A 22,807-nucleotide genomic window follows, 5' to 3' on the forward strand; every position below is an offset into this window, starting at 1 on the left:
CCCTGCCCCGGGTTGCCCTCCCGCCGGCCTCCCGGGCCCTCCCAACCCACCCCGACCCCAGTGCCATCCAAGGGGGGAGGGGGAAGAGCCCCTGAACCCCCTACTCACTCGGAGAGGCGGCGAATCGGCGCTCTAAAATGGCGGCCGCATTTGGGGAAGAGGCCCGGAGGAGGCCCGCAGATCAGCTGTAGAGCGGGAGGACCAGCCCGGGTGAGGTGGGGGGGGTGGGGGGGGAGAAACCGCCGCTGACGCCGCACAGCAGAAGGCGCGGTGGGGGTGGGTGGGGGGAATCAGCTGCCCGGCGGGAGCGCGCTGGGGGGGTGGGGGGGAATCAGCTGGCTGGCGGGAGAAACCGCCCAATTACCGTATTGACCCCTGTATAAGCCAAGTTGGGATTTTTCAGCCTTTTTCTTAGGCTGAGAAACTCGGCTTATACACGAGTATATACGGTAAATAAACAACGTTTTCTTAAGAGGTTTCTACTACTTTTCTCATATTAACTGACAGTGGGTCGCCGTGTTAGTCTGTCTGCAGTAGTAGAAAAGGGCAAGAGTCCAGTAGCACCTTAAAGACTAACAAAAAATATTTTCTGGTAGGGTGTGAGCTTTCGTGAGCCATAGCTCACTTCTTCAGCTCACTTTAGTAGAAAAGGGCAAGAGTCCAGTAGCACCTTAAAGACTAACAAAAAATATTTTCTGGTAGGGTGTGAGCTTTCGTGAGCCACAGCTCACTTCTTCAGAGACAGCTAGAAGTCACATTTCTAGCTGTCTCTGAAGAAGTGAGCTGTGGCTCACGAAAGCTCACACCCTACCAGAAAATATTTTTTGTTAGTCTGTAAGGTGCTACTGGACTCTTGCCCTTTTCTACTCATATTAACTGAAACATTGTTACTTCTTCATAGAGTGTGAGGCAGAGAGCGAACACAGAGTGAGACTTAAGAGTGAGAACTTCTGACAGAAATCAGAATCTGAGTGAATGACAGTTAACAGCGTTGGTTACAAGTAACTGCCACTAGAAGGGAGGGGCTGATTCTATTTTTTTTTAACAAATATTTTTATTGATTTTTAATAATAAATGGGATACAGAAGGAAAGAAGGGTAGGGAGAAAGGGGGGAAAAGTATATATAGATATATAATTATACAGATATTATACAGCATTAATATATCCAGTCCCGCCCCCTTATAAGGTGTCATAATTCATTAACTTATAAATTTGTTGTGTTCAATCTCAAGTATGAATCTGCTGTGTCTTATAAGGTTTCGTTGTCATTTTTTTCTTTTAGTGTATTCATAGAAGGATTTCCATTTGTCTCTATTTTGGTTTTGAGTCTCTTTCTGTAGTGTTTCGGTTAGTTGTGCCATTGTAATATATTCGTATGCTTTACCAATCCAGGTCTCGATTTGCGGTATTTTATTTGTTTTCCATAACGATGCTAAAACTATCCTTGCAGCTGTAACTAAATATTTTAACATATCTTGGGCGAAAACGCATGGTCGCTTTATCCTCCTTTAATCCCTGTTTTAGCCAGGATCGAATGCACATTAGGTGAAACGCATGCATTCAGTCCTGGCTGAATCCTGGCTGAAGCAGGGATTAAAGGAGGATAAAGCGACCATGCGTTTTCGCCCCTTGTTGGTCCTTGTCAATGCTATCTGGGGTTTTATTCAGTAGATATAGTTTGGGATCGTATATTATCTTATGGTCGAGAATGCCTTCTATGTTCTTATGTATTTTCTTCCAAAATTTCTGGACCGATTTACATGTCCACCAGCAATGATAAAAAGTGCCCGGAGGGGCTGATTCTAAAGGAGCACAGAACCCGCTGTCAATCAAATTAGGCTCCAGCATTCTATATAACAGAAACACATGCTGAAAACTTCATCAGCGAGTTAGCTCCCCCTCCTTGGCAGTCTTCAAGCAGCGGCTGTATGAACACTTGTCAGGGATGCTCTAGGCCAGGGGTGGGGAACCTTTTTCCCGCCAAGGGCCATTTGGATATTTACACATCATTCACGGGCCATACAAAATTATCAACTTAAACATTAGCTGACCAAGCCCCAAGCAGGCAGCTGCCCCAGATAACACCCCCCGGCACAGGCAAGCAGGCAGGTATCCAACCAGTGGCGCACTCGCCCACCTGGTGGAATGGCTACGCACCAGGCGTAGCCGTCCAGCCGCACGCCAGAGTTGCTCCTGCTCTGCATGGTCGGGGCTGGATTCTACAGCCGGCTCCTGCTACCTCTGCCTGCAGGGATGAAATGAAGAAACACTGGCTAAGAACTCCCCCCCCCCCGCCCACGCATTCTGGCCCTGCCCCCTTTAACCCTCCATTGTCGCCACTTCCACCCCCAGCCCTCTTGTAGTACAGAGGGAATATGTTTCTCCATGACCCAGGTGGGAAAGGATTAATACAGTTTCTTGGGAGGTCCTAGCAACTCCATAGCTAACTACTCTTGTGCAATGGGGGAAAAGGTTCCTTTTCTCGGCAAAACAAACTCATATCCGCCTTGAATAGAAGCTATTCCTGTCCACAGGAAGGGGTGGATTGCCAGTCTTAGATCCTTCTGAGCTAGAGATCTGCCAGGACCCACGAAGGGCCAGTCTAAATGATTTCGCAGGCCTTAAACTGCCCCCGGGCCTGACGTTCCCCACCCCTGCTCTAGGCTGATCCTGCATTGAGAAAGGGATTGGACTAGATGGCCTGTATTGCCCCTTCCAACTCTATGATTCTGAGTCTGACTGTTCTTACCGCCCAGCATCCACAGATGCCACAATGTTTGCCTGCAGCCCCACGCACTCATGTCAATGCCTTCTTTGCTTGATGCTCTTTTGCAGCCGTTGGATTGTCCAGCTGCCCAGAACCCACCGTCCCCAGCAATGGCTTGAAGATCGGGGAGAGATACTTGGTGAATGATGTTGTGTCCTTTCAGTGTGAACCAGGTTATGCACTCCAGGTACTTAACACCATTGAGCTTCGGTTGCTATTCAAGTGGGGTGATATTTAGGGCAGAGCAAAACCAGGGACCCATAAAGGAACAGGTAAGGGGGGAAATCCTCCCAGCTCTTGTCGAGAAACTTGTTGGGGAAGGGCTGATGGCCTAGGGAGTCCCACAGATATCGAAGAATTGCATACATAGGGGGAATACGTGAATATATACAAGCTTTGGGGGTTCCCTGGTGCAAATTTAACTTCTGTTAAATTTTGACACAGAAGTTCTCTCACTTTCCCCCATTAAGTCTCTTTTCAGTTTGTTATGCATCTCCCACCCACTAATGATCTCATTTCTTTCTCCAGGGACATTCTCACATTTCCTGCATGCCAGGGACTGTCCGGCGTTGGAACTATCCTCCTCCACTCTGTATTGGTAGGATACTATCGTTGTTCATTATTAAAATCTACCCAAGGCTGAATTGGAGCAGTTGCCCGAAATTCTGATTGGGCAGCTGCCTCCTCACTGGCAGTGAAAAGAGTGAGGGGAAAAAATGGTAGAGTCCCTTTATTTAAAGAGCCAGATGAATGATGGATGAATGATAAATGTTCATTTCCAGATCCAGAGTCTGGCTACTGTGCCCAGGATAACCCTGCCCTTATAACAAGAAGTATGCCCTTGTTTCGTATTGGAGATTGTATGAGTCAGATGACCCAGTCCTCAAAAATCAGAGCTATCTGGACAAGCAGATAATTCTGCCCTGTGGTGATTAAGATATAATTAAAATAGCCGAACCAATCCTGCAGCTGCTTTCTGGAGCAAACAGTGATGACTGCAGACTCAGAACTCCATTTCAAAGCTGAATATTGGTGTTTGAACGAGTGTCGGACAAGGATCTGGGAGAGCCAGCTTCAAAATCCCCACTCTGCCATGGAAGCTCGCTTTGGGCTAGTTGTGCACTCTCCGCTTAACCTATCTCACAGGGTTGATGTGAGGATAAAACAAGAAATTAGAATGAGTAAATAACTAAAGGCCACAGAGAGATGCAGAACTGTGTTAGACAGGATACGTTTACTGACAAGCTGTGTTTCTGCATTCATCGCTTGGAACGTAATGAATGAGTTACGTTTTTTTCAAGGCACCTGAAGCCCCTTCCTGAAGCTTTAAGACTGTAAATCAATGTCTGCCTAACTGCTAAACTGAGCTCTGCCTTTCTCTTCACTCTAGCATGGTGTAGTGGTTAAGAGTGGTGGTTTGGAGTGGTGGACTCTGATCTGGAGAACCGGGTTTGATTCCCCACTCCTCCACATGAGCGGCAGACGCTAATCTGGTGAACCGGATTGGTTTCCCCACTCCTACACATGGAGCCAGCTGGGTGACCTTGGGCTAGTCACAGCTCTCTTAGAGCTCTCTCAGCCCCACTTACCTCATAGGGTGTCTGTTGTGGGGAGGGGAAGGGAAGGTGATTGTAAGCTGGTTTGATTCTTCCTTAAGTGGTAGAGGAAGTGGGCATATAAAAACCAACTCTTCTTCTCCTCCTCCTCCTCCCCATTCAGTAGAGCTGCAGTAGAGTGCAGAACAGGTTGAGTTTTTAATTCAGAAGTCTTTCAAGCTGTCTTCCATGGGCCCCGTAAGAAAACCTAGTGTTCCATGGAGAACATGCCAGGTTCAATCCCTGGCATCACCAGCTAAAAGGATTGGATAGTAAGTGATGTGAAACCTGCAGAACCGCTGCCAGTCTGAGTATACAATACTGACAATACTAACCTCAAAGGACCAATGATCTAACTCAATACAGGGCAGCTTCATGTGTTCATGTAACAGTAGATTTCCCCCCTCCTCTTTCCAGAGTCCCCTTGCAAGACATGTTCAACCAGTTTTTTCCCCTTCTTTCTTTCAATTTGGATGTTTCCTTTTTAAATAATTGAGGAGGGGTCCATTTAAGTAGACATCAAGGGGGTAGGGTAGGGACTAGGGCGTTAAGGAGTAACATAGTCAGCAGAAAAAAATCCATATAATGAGCTGTTAAATAGAAGGGAATTTGCACTGCTGGTATCTGTGTCGATTGAAAAAGCAGGCCGGCCATGGTCTATGCAGGCAGAGACACACAGTAGTGCCCCAAATGTTACCCCAATTAGGCAGTCTCCGTTTTAGTTGGAAGAATTAGCACGGAAGACTTAAACTTGCAAGAAGCTGGAGTAGAGGATCTTTTATAGCAGCTTTTACAGTGATGAGGCCCTTTTGGAAAACTCTTAAATAAAGAAGCATTGGTTTCCAAATTAAATGGATTTTTATTTTAAAATAGTTTGAAACACACACACACAGCAAAAATCACGCACCCGATTCACATGAGAGCCTAAGAAATAACAGGGAGGAGGGGTTGGACACAAGGATATGAGTACGGTTGCCAACCTCCAGGTACTAGCTGGAGATCTCCTGCTATGACAACTGATTTCCAGCCGATAGAGATGAGTTCACCTGGAGAAAATGGCCACTTTGATAATTGGACTCTATGGCCTTGAAGTCCCTCCCCAAACCTCGCCCTCCTCAGGCTCCGCCCAAAAAACCTCCCACCGGTGGTGAAGAGAGACCTGGCAACCCTAGATATGAGGGTTGAGGGTGATATTTACCAATCCAGAGGAAATGTGACGTCCAAATGATAGCAGAGCTGAGAGGCAGAGAAACGAACCAGTGTCTCTCAGAAATAAAAGGACTTTACACGGACGTAAGGGGTGGGTGTCGGATCCAAGAAACTCACACACAACGTAAATGTCAAGGGGGCCCAATACTTATAGCAAAAATGATCCCTGAGGCTGCATGAAATAACTGGCAAAAACAATGGACTTGCCAGGGAGTGGCTGTGGATCAATGGTAGAGCACCTGCTTGGCATGCAGAAGGTCCCAGGTTCAATCCCCAGCATCTCCAGTTAAAGGGACTAGGCAAGTTGGTGTGAAAGACCCCTGCCTGAGATCTTGGAGAGCTGCTGCCAGTCCGAGTAGATTATACTGACTTTGATGGACCAAGGGTCTGATTCAGTATAAGGCAGCTTCATGTGGTTTCTGATCTGGAAAACCAGGTTTGATTCCCCACTCCTCCACATAAGCGGCGGAGGCTAATCTGGTGAACTGGATTTGTTTCCCCACTCCTACACACGAAGCCAGCTGGGCGACCTTAGGCCAGTCACACACTCTCAGCCCCACCAACCTCACAGGGTGTCTGTTGTGGAGAGGGGAAGGTGATTGTAAGCCGGTTTGAGTCTCCCTTATGTGGTACAAAAAGTCGGCATATAAAAACCAACTCTTCTTCTTCTTCTTCTTCAAAAGAGTTAATTACTCCTCTGATGGCTGAAATATTAGAATATGAAGGGGCATGAGGTTTGTCAATGTGGAAGAATACCTGGGCTTGCCAGATTGGGTACCGGTGATGACTTTAGTATAGAATTTTAGATGTTTGGGAGGTTTTCCCAGGAAGGGAGGGAGTGGATAGGAGATGGCTGGCTTAATCTCCTGTGCATGTTAGATGAGGCTGGAGGGTGGTTCAGATATGCAAAAGGGCTCATCAGTGTTCTCTGAACAGCCCCTGATTGCTGATGGGATGATATGTTTTTTCTTATCAGTTCCAAGTGTCTGCTCAGAGCGCTTCATTGAGTGTGCGAGGAAGGCTATTTACTCCCTATTGTTCTTAGCCCTTCACACCTCGAGGTCAGGGAAATGCAAACGACCCATCGCTTTCTGACAGCGCCCAAGGCTTTACACAGAACACAAAGATGGGAGTCCAGAGCCCTGGTTCAGCTTTGCCCAGCAGTGCCCTGCTTCCCTTGTTAGCCTTGACCCTATACACCTCATGGTATACCAGGTTGCTGAGACAGATAGGGGGCCAACACAAGGCTGGAGGAGGAGACAACTGGGTAAGAACCAGGCAAGACCATTTTGGAGGGGAGATATGCTCCCCGGGCTCTCGGTGGATGGTCCAATAGGAGAAGATTTTCTCACATCCAGACGCCGCCTTTGGAGGTGAATCTTATACAATTTGTGGACCACCTCTGAAGGCGGGGTGGTGGTGGTCCTATTGGGCATCAGCACATTTAACGACCAGAAGGATTCCAAAGAGAAAATGGGGCAGAGTTAGGTAAAGGTAAAGGAGGAGTTGGAGGAGTTGGTTTTTATATGCCGACTTTCTCTACCGCTTAAGGGAGAATCAAACGGGCTTACAATCACCTTCCCCTCTCCACAACAGACACCCTGTGAGGTAGGTGGGGCTGAGAGAGCTCTAAGAGAGCTGTGACAAGCCCAAGGTCACCCAGCTGGCTTTGTGTGCAAGCACCAGGTCATTCCTGACCCATGGGGTGACGTCACATCCCAACGTTTACTAGGCAGACGATGTTTACGGGGTGGTTTGCCATTGCCTTCCCCAGTCATCTACACTTGACCCCCAGCAAGCTGGGTACTCATTTTACCCACCTTGGAAGGATGGAAGGCTGAGTCAACCTTGAGCTGGCTACCTGAAACTGACTCCCATCGGGATCAAACTCAGGTCGTGAGCAGAGCTTTTGACTGCAGTACTGCAGCTCACCACTCTGCACCACGGGGCTCTTCCATAGGCAGAGTTACTCCAGTCTAAAACCATTGAAATCTATGGGTTTAGACTAGTGTGTAACCACATGAGATGTGACTGGTAATGTGCTTGGTTTCCTCTGGAAAAGCTGGAAGTGCTCACAATTTTTATGAACCGTTTTTGGAGGGCAAATGCCAAACCATTAACCGAGCCGCAACGCTTGGAAGTGCCTTATTACCGCGTCCGCACGCTCATAAATGGAGTGACAAATATATGATTAGAGCTATTATGTTCATTACGCCGAATGACGCAATAGAATCCTGGATGTAGCCCTTCAGAATGCAAATGTAAGTATGTGTGCCATATTTGAACCCCTCCCCGCGTGCACACACAAAGCTTCCTGCAGGTGTGCAGCTTACAGAAATGGGACATGTCTTTGTTAAACTTCTATCCCAGATGCACTTGATTATCAGATTCCGAGCTTCTTAGCAAAAGGCTTCTCAGGGTGAGTGTAGCCCTCCGGCGGCTGTAGTCAGAAGTGGTATAGGTGCACAGTCCAGAATTCTACCTTGCCATTCAATGTAGTGCAGCCCAGATCTGTATATGCAGAGGAATGAGGTAATACTGTAGACAATCCCCCTATGGGGTCAGTTCTAACCTCCCTGCCTTAAGTGGAATAAAATACTCTCTGACCTTCCCAGTCTCTGTCCCCTTGTGATATGACATTCCAACAAGGTATTAGATGTTAAACCTTTTGTTCTTAACTTTGGCCAGAGCCATTAGTATAACTAAGAGCTGGGAGCTCTGGGCTTGGGAGAGAGAGAAAAATGCCTCCTCTGCTGTAGTTTTCCTTCTGCCAGGCTTTTACTCACATTGCAGTCTCTGAAGTGGGCATAGAATATAGCCCCAATTAATAAAATAATGAGGTGGACTCTGTGCCCCATATTTTAAAATAAGTCCCTGCAAGTTGTGGGGGAGGGGGCAACTAACATATGAGTAAGGAGGTTCCTTGCTGCTCTGGTTTTTGATTCACTTCAAGTTTTCCCCTCTTCGTTTTTAAAAATGTAATCCTCCCCTCCATAAACACACCCCTCCATTCAGAAATAGAGCGGCCTTCTCTACCACCACATTTTACAGTATGTGTAGAATGTACCACTGCAGGTTTCAAGGTTTCACTGCCCCTTGGGATTTAAATCTGAATTCTTATATACTGTTTTGACTTGGTTTGCTTTAAAGAGAATTGGTTTTTTTACCGGCTATTTATTTGCTTATTTATTTTTTATTTTAAAAAGGCATTTTGTGATGGCTCCATGGAAATAGATGCGCATTCACACATTTACGCAAGGAGTGATTGAGCCAAGTTGATTCAGTCAGAAGCAAACCTGAGAAGTAGCTAAACTGACATCATTCAGGCATCCGTTCTGATATTTTCTGAAACTTTGTTCTATAAATATGCTGGCTGTTAATTTTTAGTAGAGCAGAAGAAGAAGAGGAGTTGGTTTTTACATGCTGACTTTCTCTATCACTCGAGGAAGAATCAAACTAGCTTACAATCACCTTCCCTTCCCCTCCCCACAACAGACACCCTGTGAGGTAGGTGGGGCTAAGAGAACCCTAAGAGAGCTGTGTCTAGCCCAAGGTCACCCAGCTGCCTTCCTGTGTAGGAGTAGGGAAACCAATCCAGTTCACCAGATTAGCGTCCGCCGCCCATGCGGAGGAGTAGGTAATCAAACCCAGTTCTCCAGATTAGAGTCCACCTCTCCAAACCACCGCTCTTAACCACTTCACCACCCTGGCTCTAATGGTAACTGGTCACTCGTCCATTGTCTCAGGGTAAACTACAAACAAGGTCATGGTCGATTTTTATTTTTATTTTGACACGCAGTTCCTTTCTGTCTTAACAGCTCAGTGTGGTGGGACGATGGAAGAGATGGAAGGGGTGATTCTGAGCCCTGGCTTCCCAGGAAATTACCCTAGCAACAGCGACTGCACGTGGCGGATATCCCTTCCAGTGGGGTTTGGTAAGAGAATGCCCTCTCCATTGCAAGATAAACAGTTGCGAATGACTAAATCTCTGCATAAATACTTTTGTTAGTCTGACCCAGGCTGGACCAGTTCATGCCCATCTGCATGGACAGGAGAATGAGGTGGCGGAATTTTGACGTGGCAGAGTAGTCTTCTTTTTTTTTACTTTCGAGTGTTCCCTTCCTCATCTTTAAACCCTTGTAAGTTTTTTAAAAAGTGAAGCAAGAAGGATTCTAACCCATCCCATTCCCTGCATTGTTAGCTTTCTAGCTGCAGAGAGAATTTTTCCCCTAGGAGAACATTAAAAATGTGATCCTCCACCTGCAGTCTAAAATGGTCAATTCCATTTTACCACCTTGGGAAACTACTAGCTACATCTCTCCCCCCACCCTCAATACTATTGCATGCGTACACCAACCCTGAAGGTACACCCAAAAGTGATGTAAGAGATCTGTCATTAGGATCTCTTGAGTGTGTATGTGTTAGTGTTTTAAGAACCACATTAGCTGGCTGTTTCGATGAGGGGGGCAAGGTGTCTGGAGGAAAGGGGATTTAGCCCTTTCCTCCTGTGTCTTTTCCAACCATTCATTGCTCTTCTGAAGCTGCAGTTAGGTCTGGACAGGACAGATGTAGCATTACCCTACTCTGTAGCCCAGAGGCTCCCAAACTGTGCTCTGTGGAGCATTTGGTGCTCCGCGAAGCATCTCCAAGTGCTCCATGAAGAGATTGGAAAGAAAAATACTACTGTCATTCGGTTTAGTATATAGGTGCTAGGTGAAAATTAGTGCTTCGTGATGAATTTCTCTCCTGAAAAGTGCTCCATGACTCAAAAAGTTTGGGAACCTCTGAGCTGCATCCAGGCCTCTGAACTGCTATGTGCTGTCTAGGAATCCCTTCTCAGGTCTAGGGTGTTCTGGTACTTACTTTCTCTTTCACACTCTCAAAATAAACATTTTGGGGCGTAAAGATCAAGTGTGCTTCAGGTGTTTATTTTTAAAGGGGTGGGACTGCTACCAGAAATTATGGAAGTCCTACTTTACATGTGCGGGTGGGGATTGTCCATGTAAACCCAGCCTCATTTTTTGACTTGACTTGACTCTCCCCCCCCCCCCACACTCCCAAAACCCATGCAGGTGCTCACATCCAATTCTTGAACTTTTCCACGGAGCCCAATCATGACTTTGTGGAAATCCGTAACGGGCCTTACGACACCAGCAACGTTATCAGCAGGTTCAGTGGGACGGACCTCCCGGGTTCCCTCCTCTCCACATCACATGAAACCACAGTCTGTTTCCACAGCGACCACTCACAGAACAAGCCTGGCTTTAAGATAGAATACCAAGGTAAGTAGGAGGCGGCTGAGTGAACCACAGATGGTGCAACCATCCCATCCCTGGGCTCTGAACATGGGATATGTTTGGAAATAATGCCTTGAGGATATGCCCTATAAAAGATTGTCAAGGGGTCACACAAAAGCCTGCCTTAATCCTAACGAAAGCTGTTTACAACTGGTCCCAAATCCAAAAACAAACCACAATCCGCATTATACTTTTTATTAGGGCCAGCTACAATGACACAAAATGCTGGGTAAGCTTTTGAGTTCTCCAAAACACTTTCTCAAGCTGGATGTTACAAAATAAAAAGAGAGGTGTGCAAGAGATGTCTCAGGCCATGATTCTAACGTGCCCAGCGCTCTTCACCCTACTGATACAGGCGAGATAATTCACAGTGAATTTTCTGGGTGAGTTCAACCTTAGAATTAGAACATAAGGAAGGCCATGCTGGATCAGACCAAGGTCCATCAAGTCCAGCAGTCTGTTCACACAGTGGCCAACCAGGTGCCTCCAGGAAGCCCACAAATAAGACAACTGCAGCAGCATTGTCCTGCCTGCATTCCAAAGCATCTAATATAATAGGCATGTTAATCTGATCCTGGAGAGAATTCAACCTGACGTGCAGCCTGGAGACCTCATTTTAGTTCCAAGTGTAGAGAAAGAAAAATGTGGTGATTATCTTTCTCCAGAACCACCAAAAGGCCTGGCGTAGATCAACATAAACACAGGAAACATGTCCCTAAGCTGAGATAGTCTTCATAAGGGGTCCCCAGTGTCATGCCTGAGGGTGGCATGGTGCCCGCTGACACCTTTCCTGGCACCCACCATGTGTTTTTAGAAAGTGGGCATAGAAGGTGTACTTTTGCCCAGAAGGGCTTCTGATTGGCCATTGGTGGTCTGACTGGCTGTGCAGATTTTTAAAAACGTTGCTTCAGTGGCAGAAGCTGCCACAGCACAAGGATCTTCACTGTGTGACTGAAGGTTAGCTGTGTGTATGCAAGAAAATATTTTGAAAGAATATGCTCATTTGAAAAGGCATCCTGTTAAGCAGTGGATTAGCTGCTTAGTTAATTCACTGGTTTTTGTCCTTATCTTGCTGTGGTGTGAAATCTGCTGACTTCTCTTTTTTAATTGACTAGTTATATTGAATGGCTTTGTTATTGTTGCCATTGGGAGTTGTTTGGGCGGAACGCAGGATAGAAATATTTTCATTAAATAAAGGGAAGAGGGGGATGAATGGGAATGAATCTTGTGACTCATATTGCCGCTTGGCTTGTAAGGTTGCTGTGTAGAAAAATTCCCCAAACAAGCATTTTGTAATAGCTTTTTTATTAAGACTAATCATTCTATCACAAAACCATCGGTGAGCTTTCAAGTTCCCCAGAACTCTCCAACAAGCTGGCTGTTCGATATATATTTATTTCAAAAGTGGCAGGAGAGAGAAGAAATGATATTTCGGTGTCTGGTTTCACACGGGTCAAGTGAAGCCAAAAGATTAATGGAAAGGGTTAATTCTAAGGAATGACTAGAAAGAAAAGAAGAGCAATTTGTGATGTTTAGGGTAGAATTTCCAGGCAAAACAAAAAGTCCCACTACCAAAAGACTCATTGGAAAAGAAAATAATGCTAGGAAAAACTGAAGGGAGTAGGAAAAGAGAAAGACCCAACATGAGATGGATTGACTCAATAAAGGAAGGTGCAGCCTTCAGTTTGCAAGACCTGAGCAAGGATGTCAATGATAGAATGTTTTGGACGTCATTAATTCATATAGTCATCATAAATTGAAAGTGACTTGCTTCCCCGTGGCGCAGAGTGGTAAGCCGCAGTACTGCAGTCAAAAGCTCTGCTCACAACCTGAGTTCGATCCCGGCGGAAGTCGGTTTCAGGTAGCCAGCTCAAGGTTGACTCAGCCTTCCATGGTCAGCAAAATGAGTACCCAGCTCCCTGGGGGGTAAAGTGTAGATGAGTGGGAAAGGCAGTGGCAAACCAGCCCATAAAAAATAGTCTGCCTAGTAAACGTCAGGATGTGATCGCCCCATGGGTCAGGAATGACCCGGTGCTTGCACAGCAGACTACCTTTACCTGGTGGCACATAACACACCCACTGGGGCACTGTTACAACAGAAGCATTCGCAATATTAACTTTTCATCCCCAGATTATCTTCCACTGAGCTTCCTTTTTCCCCAGAGGAAGGTACAATAAGGAAAGGAGACCTGGGGCCCTATATCTTTCTCAGTGTAGTTCCAGGATCCTCACTTAGGGCTGAGAGGATTCCTTCAGCTCTGTCCCTGTTAGCATTCATTCTTCCTTTCATCCAGGGGTTTCAGTTTGATGATTTCCCATCAAATTTCATGGGAGTAGAATGTGAGGGTTAAAAGGAGACTGCTCCTCCCTGTTTTCCTGGTGTCTTTGAAGAGGCCCACAAACCCAGGAGGGAGTATGTGTGTCAAAAGAGGGATTTAAATTCCATGAGTTACTGAGTGCATCTGCAAGCTTAAGAATCAGAGATCCTGGAAAAGATGAATACTTTTGTTGCAGCAACTAAACAAAACAAAAAAAAATAACACATCCCTTCAACACTGGTTCTGTTTGCCATTTTTTTATTTAAAAAGCATAGTATCTTTGGCCTGCCAAGGGCTAATTTTGAAGGGGTTTTGTTTCTGTAGTTCAAAAAAAGCATAATTGGGCACTCCTGCCAAATGGAATAAGCAATAAAAAATGATAGAAACCCCTTTAAATATTGAAGGGGGCTCTATTTGTTATGGCCTATTTTTATGTTACAGAAGTGCACAATTATGCTCTTCAGCATCATAGAAACAAAAAAAGAGTAGAAACCCTTTCAACATTAGCTATTTGTAGTTTTAAAAGTGAAAAAAAATATTTATAGAGCACAAAGGGGTAGTTGTGAAAGGATTTGTTTCCGTTATCTTTTTTGTTCGTGTATTTTGCAACCCATGGTTGTGTTTTTCCAGGTATCATTGAATTTTGGGTTACAGATATGGGGCTATGGGACTTCAGAGAAAATCTGTGGGACTTGTCCCCCATGTTCACGGCCTGTGCAGACACCAAGAAAAAGCTGGGGGGGAGGGGGGTATTAAAACTAGGGTTGCCAACTTCTAGGTAATAGCTGGAGATCTCCTGCTATTACAACTGATCTCCAGCCGATAGAGATCAGTTCACCTGGAGAAAATGGCCGCTTTGGCCATTGGACTATATAGCATTGAAATCCCTCCCCTCCCCAAACCCCACGCTCCTCAGGCTCCGCCCAAAAAACCTCCCGCCGGTGGCAAAGAAGGACCTGGCAAACTTAATTAAAACACCCCAAAAGTGCTAATCCTTTTTGGATTGGGTTTCAATCAGGAAAGCAATCAGTTGCATAAAATCCCCCCCAGAAGAATTTCATGCTCATGCCTCCCCAGTGTTTGGGAGGGGAAGGGAGAACCCCAGCCTGACTTTGCCACATAGGTGTGTCCTTAAAGACGATGAATCCCAGACTCCTCCAGACCCAAAAAGAGTCCAAAGGCAACCGTGCTAAAAGAATATGCTCCACTCCATTGAACAGACAAAGGGGAAAAAAGTAACATCTCTTACTTGGCTGCGCCCAAAAGAAGTGGGAACCAGGGGCAGAGGATGTTCACAGAGGATGCTCCCAAGCTTTGAGGAAGGATAATATTGACATAATTCCTGCCTCTTTTTTGTTTCCAGCCTATGAACTCCAAGAGTGCCCTGACCCGGAACCCTTTGCTAACGGAATCGTGAGAGGAGCTGGTTACAGCGTGGGCCAGTCCATCTCCTTCGAGTGCCTTCCTGGCTACCAGCTGATTGGCCATCCGGTCTTGACCTGTCAACATGGAACCAATAGAAACTGGGAACATCCCTTGCCTAGGTGTGAAGGTATGGCTTTATTGAGTCGCCTTTTGGAAGAGTGGACAGAGGGTAAGAAAGGGAAAAAAGACAGATCCTTGCACCCAAGCATGATTTCTGGCAGTGTGTGTTATTTTAAGATCTAGACATCTATCATTCATTCATAAATCAGTTTAACCAATATATAGGTCCATTGTTTAATGTCAGCTTAAAGCGAGGTTTGGGTTCTTTCTTCATGCCCCACCCACCCAGTGTACCTTTAAATGCTGATATGGTGTGTATAGATCACGATGGGTAGCCATGTTAATCTGTCTGTAGCAGTAGAAAATATCAAGAGTCCAGTAGCACCTGAAAGACTAACAAAATTTCTGGCAGGGTATGAGCTTTCGTGAGCCACAGCTCACTTCTTCAGATACAGCTAGAATGTGAGTAAATTCAGACTCCCAATGGCAATAGTGTGCAAATGTTAATAGCAGGTAAATGACATCAGCAGGCGTGATTAGATTAAATGTGATACCAGAGGGGTAGTAGGCATGGAGGAATGGTGTGTACGTGGTCATTTATGCATGGGTACTTGGACTCACGTTCGCCCCCTGTCTGACTCGGTTGCTCTTTGGAGTTCTGCATGAGTTTTCCGTCTATTAGAAATTACCTCGCTGCCAGCCCTCGCAATGTCTGGGTCTTCCCATTCCCCTGTTAACCCGACTCTTCCCTCTCCCCTGAGCTCAGCCCGGCCGAAGCCTCCGTGCAGAAGGCAAAGCACTGGACCCAGAAGCTTGCTTTCTCTCACAGCCAATCACAAAGCAGCATGTAAAGAGGCGGGGATTGAAATGCTTCCTGCTTCCTGGGGGCTCCTTCTGAGCAAAAGAAAGGCCTTTTAAAACCGAGGCTTGGATTCCCCCCCCCTTCCTTTCAGATTGCTCCAGTTTTTGTTTTTTGTTCTTAAAATGCTTTTTTATACAGCGGTTGGGGTTTTTTGGGGGGGATTTTCTCTCACAGTAAGCACTGCAAAGTAAGCCAATTACAAAGCAGCTTTTAAAAGGGCGGGGACTTGATTTGCATTTGGAAACTGCTGGTGCAGAGATTCCCAACCGGAAAGTGTGGGTCCAGCCAGCAGCGAACCTCAGGTAAAACTCCCAGGCATAAATGACCTGTGAGAGAGAGAGCTTTTGTCCTCCATCATTTTCTCAGGAAATTGAAAAGTCCAGCAGCACCTTAAACAAAATTAATTTCAGCATGAGTCAGAGGTGACTGCATTGGATGCCCGAATAGCACATCCATTAGGCAGATAGAGAAATGTGCAAATAAATGTATCTGCTTAATGGTCATACATTCCCATGCATCTTATGTAGCAAGCACTGACTCATGAAGGCTTACCCTGGAATTAATGTTGTTAGTCTTATGCCCTGGCACGCCGGTTTGATTTTGCTGCTGCAGACTAACACAGCTACTCATCTGGAATGACTTTCAGGGAGAAGCGTAGCTTTTTCCAGAGGGGGGTGGAGGGTGGGGCTCCAGAATCCTGTTCTGGTAGAAAAGGCAAAAAAGTTGCAACTCCTAGACCCAGGGGTGGACTGGGAAGGGAAAAAAATGACCCTGGGAAACGGCCCATCTGCTAGCCTTCCCTGGTCCCACCCTCGCAAAGGAGGGAGAGGCAGTCTGCTTCCCAAAAACAGTCTGCATGCCTCCCGCTCCTGCCCCTCCCGCTCCAGCCCCTAGGGTTGCCAACCTCCAGGTGGTAAAACAAATACAAGATTTGTGCTATAAAAGTAGTTACTACAAAAAGTCACAGCATAGTGGCCACAAAACAGAGCTATCTAGCCTAGTTGGAAGGAGATCAAAGTATTCCTCTGTTTAACACAAGATAACACAATTCATAGAAGTAAAAATATGACTGGAAATGAATTCCCTATAAATATTTGGTGTGTTTAACACTATAAAGGTCCATTTTGATGTTTAAAATGCAACTGAAGACGTAATCATCAAAATAGGTTTATTGGATCCTCCCTATTTTGCATCGCTTAAATTCCAGTTGATATCGGACTGTGTACTACCTTCAGATGCCTTAAGTCGCATAAAGACTTTCCATCGAAGGGCACTGTCCCTTTAAATTTCACTCAGCAGCGGCGGCGCAAAGGGAAGTTACGCCTGCAGCCCTGTTTGGGACTTTCGACAGCAACACCGCATTTTTGTGCATCACCTTGTTTTCACCTTTCGACATTGTCCAGTCTTTTGTATATTGATTGTATATATATTTTGTATGTTTTAGGTACAGTTAGGTAGAGTGATAGTAACAGTTATAGCTGTGACATTATTGTTGCATCATAAATTGTTGGCATCCAGTACCGAGTGACTTGTTGTTTTGTGGCCATTGTGCTGTGACTTTTTGTGGTAACCTCCAGGTGGTGGCAGGAGATCTCCTGCTATTACATCTGATCTCCAGCCGATAGAGATCAGTTCACCTGGAGAAAATGGCCGCTTTGACAATTGGAGTCTATGGCATTGAAGTCCCACCCCTCCCCAAACCCCGCCCTCCTCAGGCTTCACCCAAAAAACCTCCCACTGGTGGTGATGAGGGACCTGGCAACCCTACCAGCTCCTCCTGCCCAAAGGTTGAAGGGAGAGGCAGCTGGCCTGTGCAGAGTGATGGGCACAAGCACCCCGCTCGCTGTGTGAGGTAGGGTTGCCAACCTCCAGGTGGTGGCTGGAGATCTCCCGCTATTACAACTGATCTCCAGATGGCAGAGATCAGTTCCCCTGGAGAAAATGGGTGCTTTGGCAATTGGACTCTATGGCATTGAAGTCCCTCCCCGCCCCAAACCCCTCCATCTGCAGGCCCCAACCCCAAAATCTTCAGGTATTTCCCAACCCGGAGCTGGCAACCCTAGTGCCAGGCCAGGCCAGGCCGGGCACAGCCCTTCTACAGTTCCACTAGGCTGGCTCAGCCCAGGTGGGGGGTGGGCATTGGCCCACCAAGAAAAGCCCCGGTGTCTATAATGGCCATTCCGCTCCTGCCTAGATCCCACTCCATCACTGCCTGGTAAGTCGGACTGGGTGGGTTGAGAGAAAGCTGCAAAACCTCCCTTGCACACACCGTGGAGTTAATTGGACCTCTCTGTTATTTCTCCCTTCCTTGTCACACACCTCAGTAATTTGCTTTCCCACTAGTTGCCACTTCTGGCCCATCTCCTGGCGGTTATTTAAAACACCTCATCACTTTCCCAGTGATTTGTGTGGTCTGAGAGATGACTGCCGGCCCCTGGACAGACAGCCTTCGCTTTATGGTCTTGCTCTCCTTTTTTCCCCCCCCCAAGCCTTCCCTCCCCCCTGTTAGCATGATCAGAAAGATGTTTTACTGTCTTCAATAAGTTTTTCGCCTTTCCGTATTCAAACAGCTCTCAGAGTCAAAAATTTATGACAAGGCTGGCAGCGGAGTAAATAAGGTAGAAGGAGCGGGCCTTTGATCACGTCCTGGCCTTGCGTCTTTAACATCCACCTTGCTGCGCTGGAGTAAGTTTAATGACTCGCCCCACGCTGCTCCCTTCGCTGAGAGACAGCCTTTACAACCATAGGCTGGGGAAGAGTAGTCAGCACGCCCTTTTCATCTTTCCTGCTCGGGCAGCCGCCTTGATTCTGGAACGCCGCAGACTTTTTTTTGTCTTGGAAGCGCGGAGTTCTTTTTGATGATCTTTTGATGAATGGGCCGTTGTCTATCAGCGGTTTTAGAACAGTGCTCTTGGGGTTCCTCGGACAGTGCTCGCCGCCTCAAGAAGATTAGTGGTGATGGACGAGCTTCCCCAGAAACGGCTCCCCCTCTACCTATCTTCCCTTGCAGTGTGCAGCCTCCACGGGATGTGTCCTAGGGCTCGCTCTCCAATCACATGAGCTCCGACATAGAATCATACAATCATAGAGTTGGAAGGGACCACCAGGGTCATCTAGTCCAACCCCCCGCACAATGCAGGAAATTCACAACTATCTCCCACTACATGTCCGATTAGTGCCCTGGGTGAACCACTGTGCATTCCCCAGAATCCTATTGTGGGACCATACCAGGCCCTTGGTCCTAGCTGGTCTTCAGGCAGAGGAGTGGTTGGGTACTCAGCTGCCCATCCCTTGGGCCGTGCCTAGGGCTGTGCACCCCGCATTGGTTGGGCTGCTGAGAGCCACCATGGGCCCCCAGTCAAAGATTCCATACCTGGGGCCCCCCATATGGATTTGACCCAAATCAAATATCACAACAAAACAAATCACTTGGCTGGCTGTTACCCTCAGCTTCCTAATGGACCTTGCAGAAAGGCCCAGCCAGCAGGGTCAGGACAACTCCTGTTTACTGTGCTCTGCCTTCCCTGCACCCCTAGTGGCTGCAGGGCAGAACTGCATGAGAACAAAAAAAATGAAACGTACCATGAATGCACCATTACTAGGGTTGCCAGCTCCCTATTCGCCATCGGCAGGAGGTTTTGGGGGCAGAGCCTGAGGATTTGGGAGGGGAGGGACTTCAATGCCATAGAGTCCAATTGCCAGAGTGGCCATTTTCTCCAGGGGAAATGATCTCTATTGACTGTTGTAATATCAGTTGTAATAGCAGGAGATCTCCAGCTAGTACCTAGAGCAGGGGTGGGGAACCTTTTTTCTGCCAAGGGCCATTTGGATGTTTATAACATCATTTGCGGGCCATACAAAATTGTCAACTTAAAAACTAGTCTGCTATATTTGGTCAAACATTTAGCCAAGAGGCATGCCTGAAGACAGCTCTGAGTGTCTGCCACATAGAGCAACTCGCTTTTGAGCTCTAGCTGTCCCCAGCTGGGCCCAAGAGATTTAGGTAGGGCAGCATCCTTCTGAGCTAGAGATCTACCAGGACCCATGAAGGGCCAGACCAAATGATTTCACGGGCCTTATATGGCCCCCGGGCCTGACGTTCCCCATCCCTGACCTAGAGGTTGGCAACCCTAACAGTGATTGAATGTGTCATGCATAGAGGGGAGTTTGGTCTCCATCTCTCAGTGTCCCTTGCAAGACCTAACCATTATGCTGGCTCAGGGCCGGATTTAGGTTTGATGAGGCCCTAAGCTATTGAAGGTAATGGGGCCCTTTATATGTCCAGCTGTCCTTTGTCAACAAATTGTCACTGTTTTTTGTGTTGAATATATACCATGCAACCAGTCCTTGCAGAATGTAGTCACCCTATATATAGAAATGAGCAAACCAGTGATATTTTAGGGAGCAGGCTAGTGGGCGGGGCCCATTGCTTATATCATAGAAGCCTACACAACACAAAACACTGTTGCTGTATGTAGGTTTTATTTTATTTGCTTTTTATCTTATATTTTGGAAATGTACATCCAGTTTTTTTTCCCTTTAAATTTTTTGGGGGCCCCCAAGAGAGTGGGGTCCTAAGCTATAGCTTGTTTAGCTTATACATAAATCCGGCGCTGCGCTGGCTGCAGGGGCCCTCCAGCTGATTTGGGCCCTGGGAAGTTTGGGCAAGTTTGGGCAAGGGGATAGGCAGAAAGTTCAAGGGCCTTGCACCTTATCTTCCTGTTCTTCTCTATCATTTCTGAAATTGAACCTTCACAACTCCCCATGCAAAGAAATATGGAAGTCTCCCTGGCGGTGGAGATATTGAATTTTGGACATCATATAGAAAGTCAGGAAATGGCGCCAGTGAAACCAACACTGGGTACTGCTGGAATGGCAATGAGCAGTCCATGAAGGTGACTCAGAAAATTCAGTTGCTGCAAAATGCCACCAAAGGTTGAATTGTTAAGCTGGCATAATGTCGGTGTGGAAAAACATCACCAATTCATAGTGCTGGTTTTAGCCCATAAAGACCTTAACAATGTGGATCCTGGATCTCTGAAGGAGCATCTCCTTCCATACATACCTACATAGAAGATTAGCCGGAGAGCCCCTACTACAAATTTTAGCCTAGGCAGACTAACTTTCCCATGTGCCAGATCCTTCTTGCTGGTTGCTCCAGAGCTCTTGAACGTCCTTCCTTAGGTAATCTACCCGGCACCATCTTTACAGAGGTTTCACAAGGAAGTGAAAGCTCTTTCCTCTTCCATAGCCCTTTCATACTTCAGTTTAGTCTCTATGGTTGTTTTCCTTGTTGCTTTGCTGCTGCTTTATCGTTTGGGTAATAGTGATGTAAGTGATAGTATTGTTTATGACTATTGTTTTTTATTTCCTGTGTTGTGCACCACTTTGGAACTCTGAGAAGAGCCAGCTTGGAAGCTTCGGGAAGCAAACAATCATTAAAATGGAGTTGGTGGTAGAGCCACCTGCAAAGAAGGTCTGGGAGTTTCTTGGTATATTCCAGGAATACCCTTTCTTGCATCCCTATGCAAGAGTGCAGAGTCAGGTTCACTAAGCACGAATTAGTTCTGCCTTAACTATGGAGACATCCTGAATACGCACTCTTTCTTGCTAAATTTAACTCAGACCAGCAGGCCACAAGTAGTAGACCACACAAGGCTGACGTCGGCCCAGTTCAGACTTGATTGATCAAATTCCCCTTTCTTTTTTCTGTCAATTGCGCATAGTCCCCTGCGGAGGAAACATCACTCTACACAATGGCACCATCTACTCCCCCGGCTTTCCCAATCAGTATCCCAATTCCCAGGAGTGCTTGTGGCTGCTCACTGTGTCGGTCGGGTACGGCATTTTCCTCAACTTCACTCTGCTGCAAACCGAGCCGTACAATGACTTCATCACTGCCTGGTAAGTGGGACTGGGTGGGTTGAGAGAACCGCCAGCTGGGCCCAAACAATTGCCCGGGGGGTGAGGAGATGGTGGGTGGAAGGGTATGGAGGATCTCAGCACGGCTCTTGTGCAGGGTAGTGGTGCAGAAGGCCTGCTTTGACAACTTCAGCCTGATATGCATGTAATCTGACATCTGGTTCATAGAATCATAGAGTTGGAAGGGACCACCAGGGTCATTTAGTCCAACCTCCTGCACATTGCAGGAAATTCACAACTACCTCCCCCCCACACACACACACACCAGTGACCCCTATTCCATGCCCAGAAGATGGCCAAGATGCCCTCCCTCTCATGATCTGCCTAAGGTCATAGAATCAGTATTGCTGACAGATGGCCATCTAGCCTCTGCTTAAAAACCTCCAGGGAAGGAGAGCTTACCACCTCCCAAGGAAGCCTGTTCCACTGAGGAACCGCTCTAACTGTTAGAAAATTCTTCCTAATGTTCATGTGGTTTGCTGTCATAAGGGGCTGTTTAGAACAAGCCTACAGGCTACTTAAGGGGAACTTCGGCTGGGGAGAGCAGGATATAAATTGAAAATAATAAAATAAATATAATAAATAATCTGCCCTCACCCACCAGGTAGTTCCACCTCTAGCCCACCAACCATCTATATGTTAATGTTATTTTGACATAAGGAATAGCCCAGACTAGCCCAAGAGCATCAGAGCTTGGAAGCTAAGCAGGGGTAGCCATTGTTAGTAGAAGAAGAAGAGTTGGTTTTTACACCCCTGCTTTTTCTCTGCCTTTAAGGAGTCTTAAAGCAGCTTATAATTGCCTTCCCTTCTCCTCCCCACAACAGACACCTTGTGAGGTAGGTGGGGCTGAGACAGTTCTGAAAGAACTGTGACTAGCCCAAGGTCACCCAGCAGGCTTCATGTGGAGGAGAGGGGAAACAAATCTAGAGTCCGCCACTCATTTGGAGGAGTGGGGAATCAATCCCGGTTCTCTAGATTAGAGTCCACCACTCTTAACCACTATAACACGCTAGTACTTAGATGAAAGACCACCATGGAAAACCTGGGTTACTGTGCAGAGGAAGGCAATGGCAAACCACCTAAGCTCATCTCTTGCCTTGAAAACCCCATGAGGGGTCGCCAAGTCAGTAGCGACTTGATGTTACATATTGTTATATGTACATCACAAAATCCTATATGTGTTTGTCCAAATCATGTGCTTACCCCAGAACACAGTAGCTTAGTTTGGACCTACACAAGACGATTTTTTTTTCAAGTGTACATCATGCTCTTCTGCCAATGGATAGTCTGCAGGCCCAAAAGAGACCAGCTGGTTGGGCCATTTTTGGAGAGGTAACAGCAGCAAATGTGA

The 22,807-nt window shown here is 46.7% G+C and overlaps 1 protein-coding gene across 1 annotated transcript in view; it reads left to right on the forward strand.

Annotated features, from left to right (window-relative positions):
• Positions 1 to 22,807, forward strand: part of CSMD2 (CUB and Sushi multiple domains 2) — a 690,555-nt gene that overhangs the window by 571,733 nt on the left and 96,015 nt on the right. Inside the window, exons 38-43 of the mRNA XM_056846155.1 lie at positions 2,837 to 2,955; positions 3,297 to 3,366; positions 9,391 to 9,507; positions 10,645 to 10,854; positions 14,551 to 14,739; positions 21,261 to 21,438. Of these exons, the coding sequence (XP_056702133.1) occupies positions 2,837 to 2,955; positions 3,297 to 3,366; positions 9,391 to 9,507; positions 10,645 to 10,854; positions 14,551 to 14,739; positions 21,261 to 21,438 (883 nt within the window). The remainder of the gene's footprint in view (positions 1 to 2,836; positions 2,956 to 3,296; positions 3,367 to 9,390; positions 9,508 to 10,644; positions 10,855 to 14,550; positions 14,740 to 21,260; positions 21,439 to 22,807) is intronic.

Source organism: Euleptes europaea, chromosome 3 (assembly GCF_029931775.1).
Source record: "Euleptes europaea isolate rEulEur1 chromosome 3, rEulEur1.hap1, whole genome shotgun sequence".
NCBI classification, from domain to species: Eukaryota; Metazoa; Chordata; class Lepidosauria; order Squamata; family Sphaerodactylidae; genus Euleptes; species Euleptes europaea.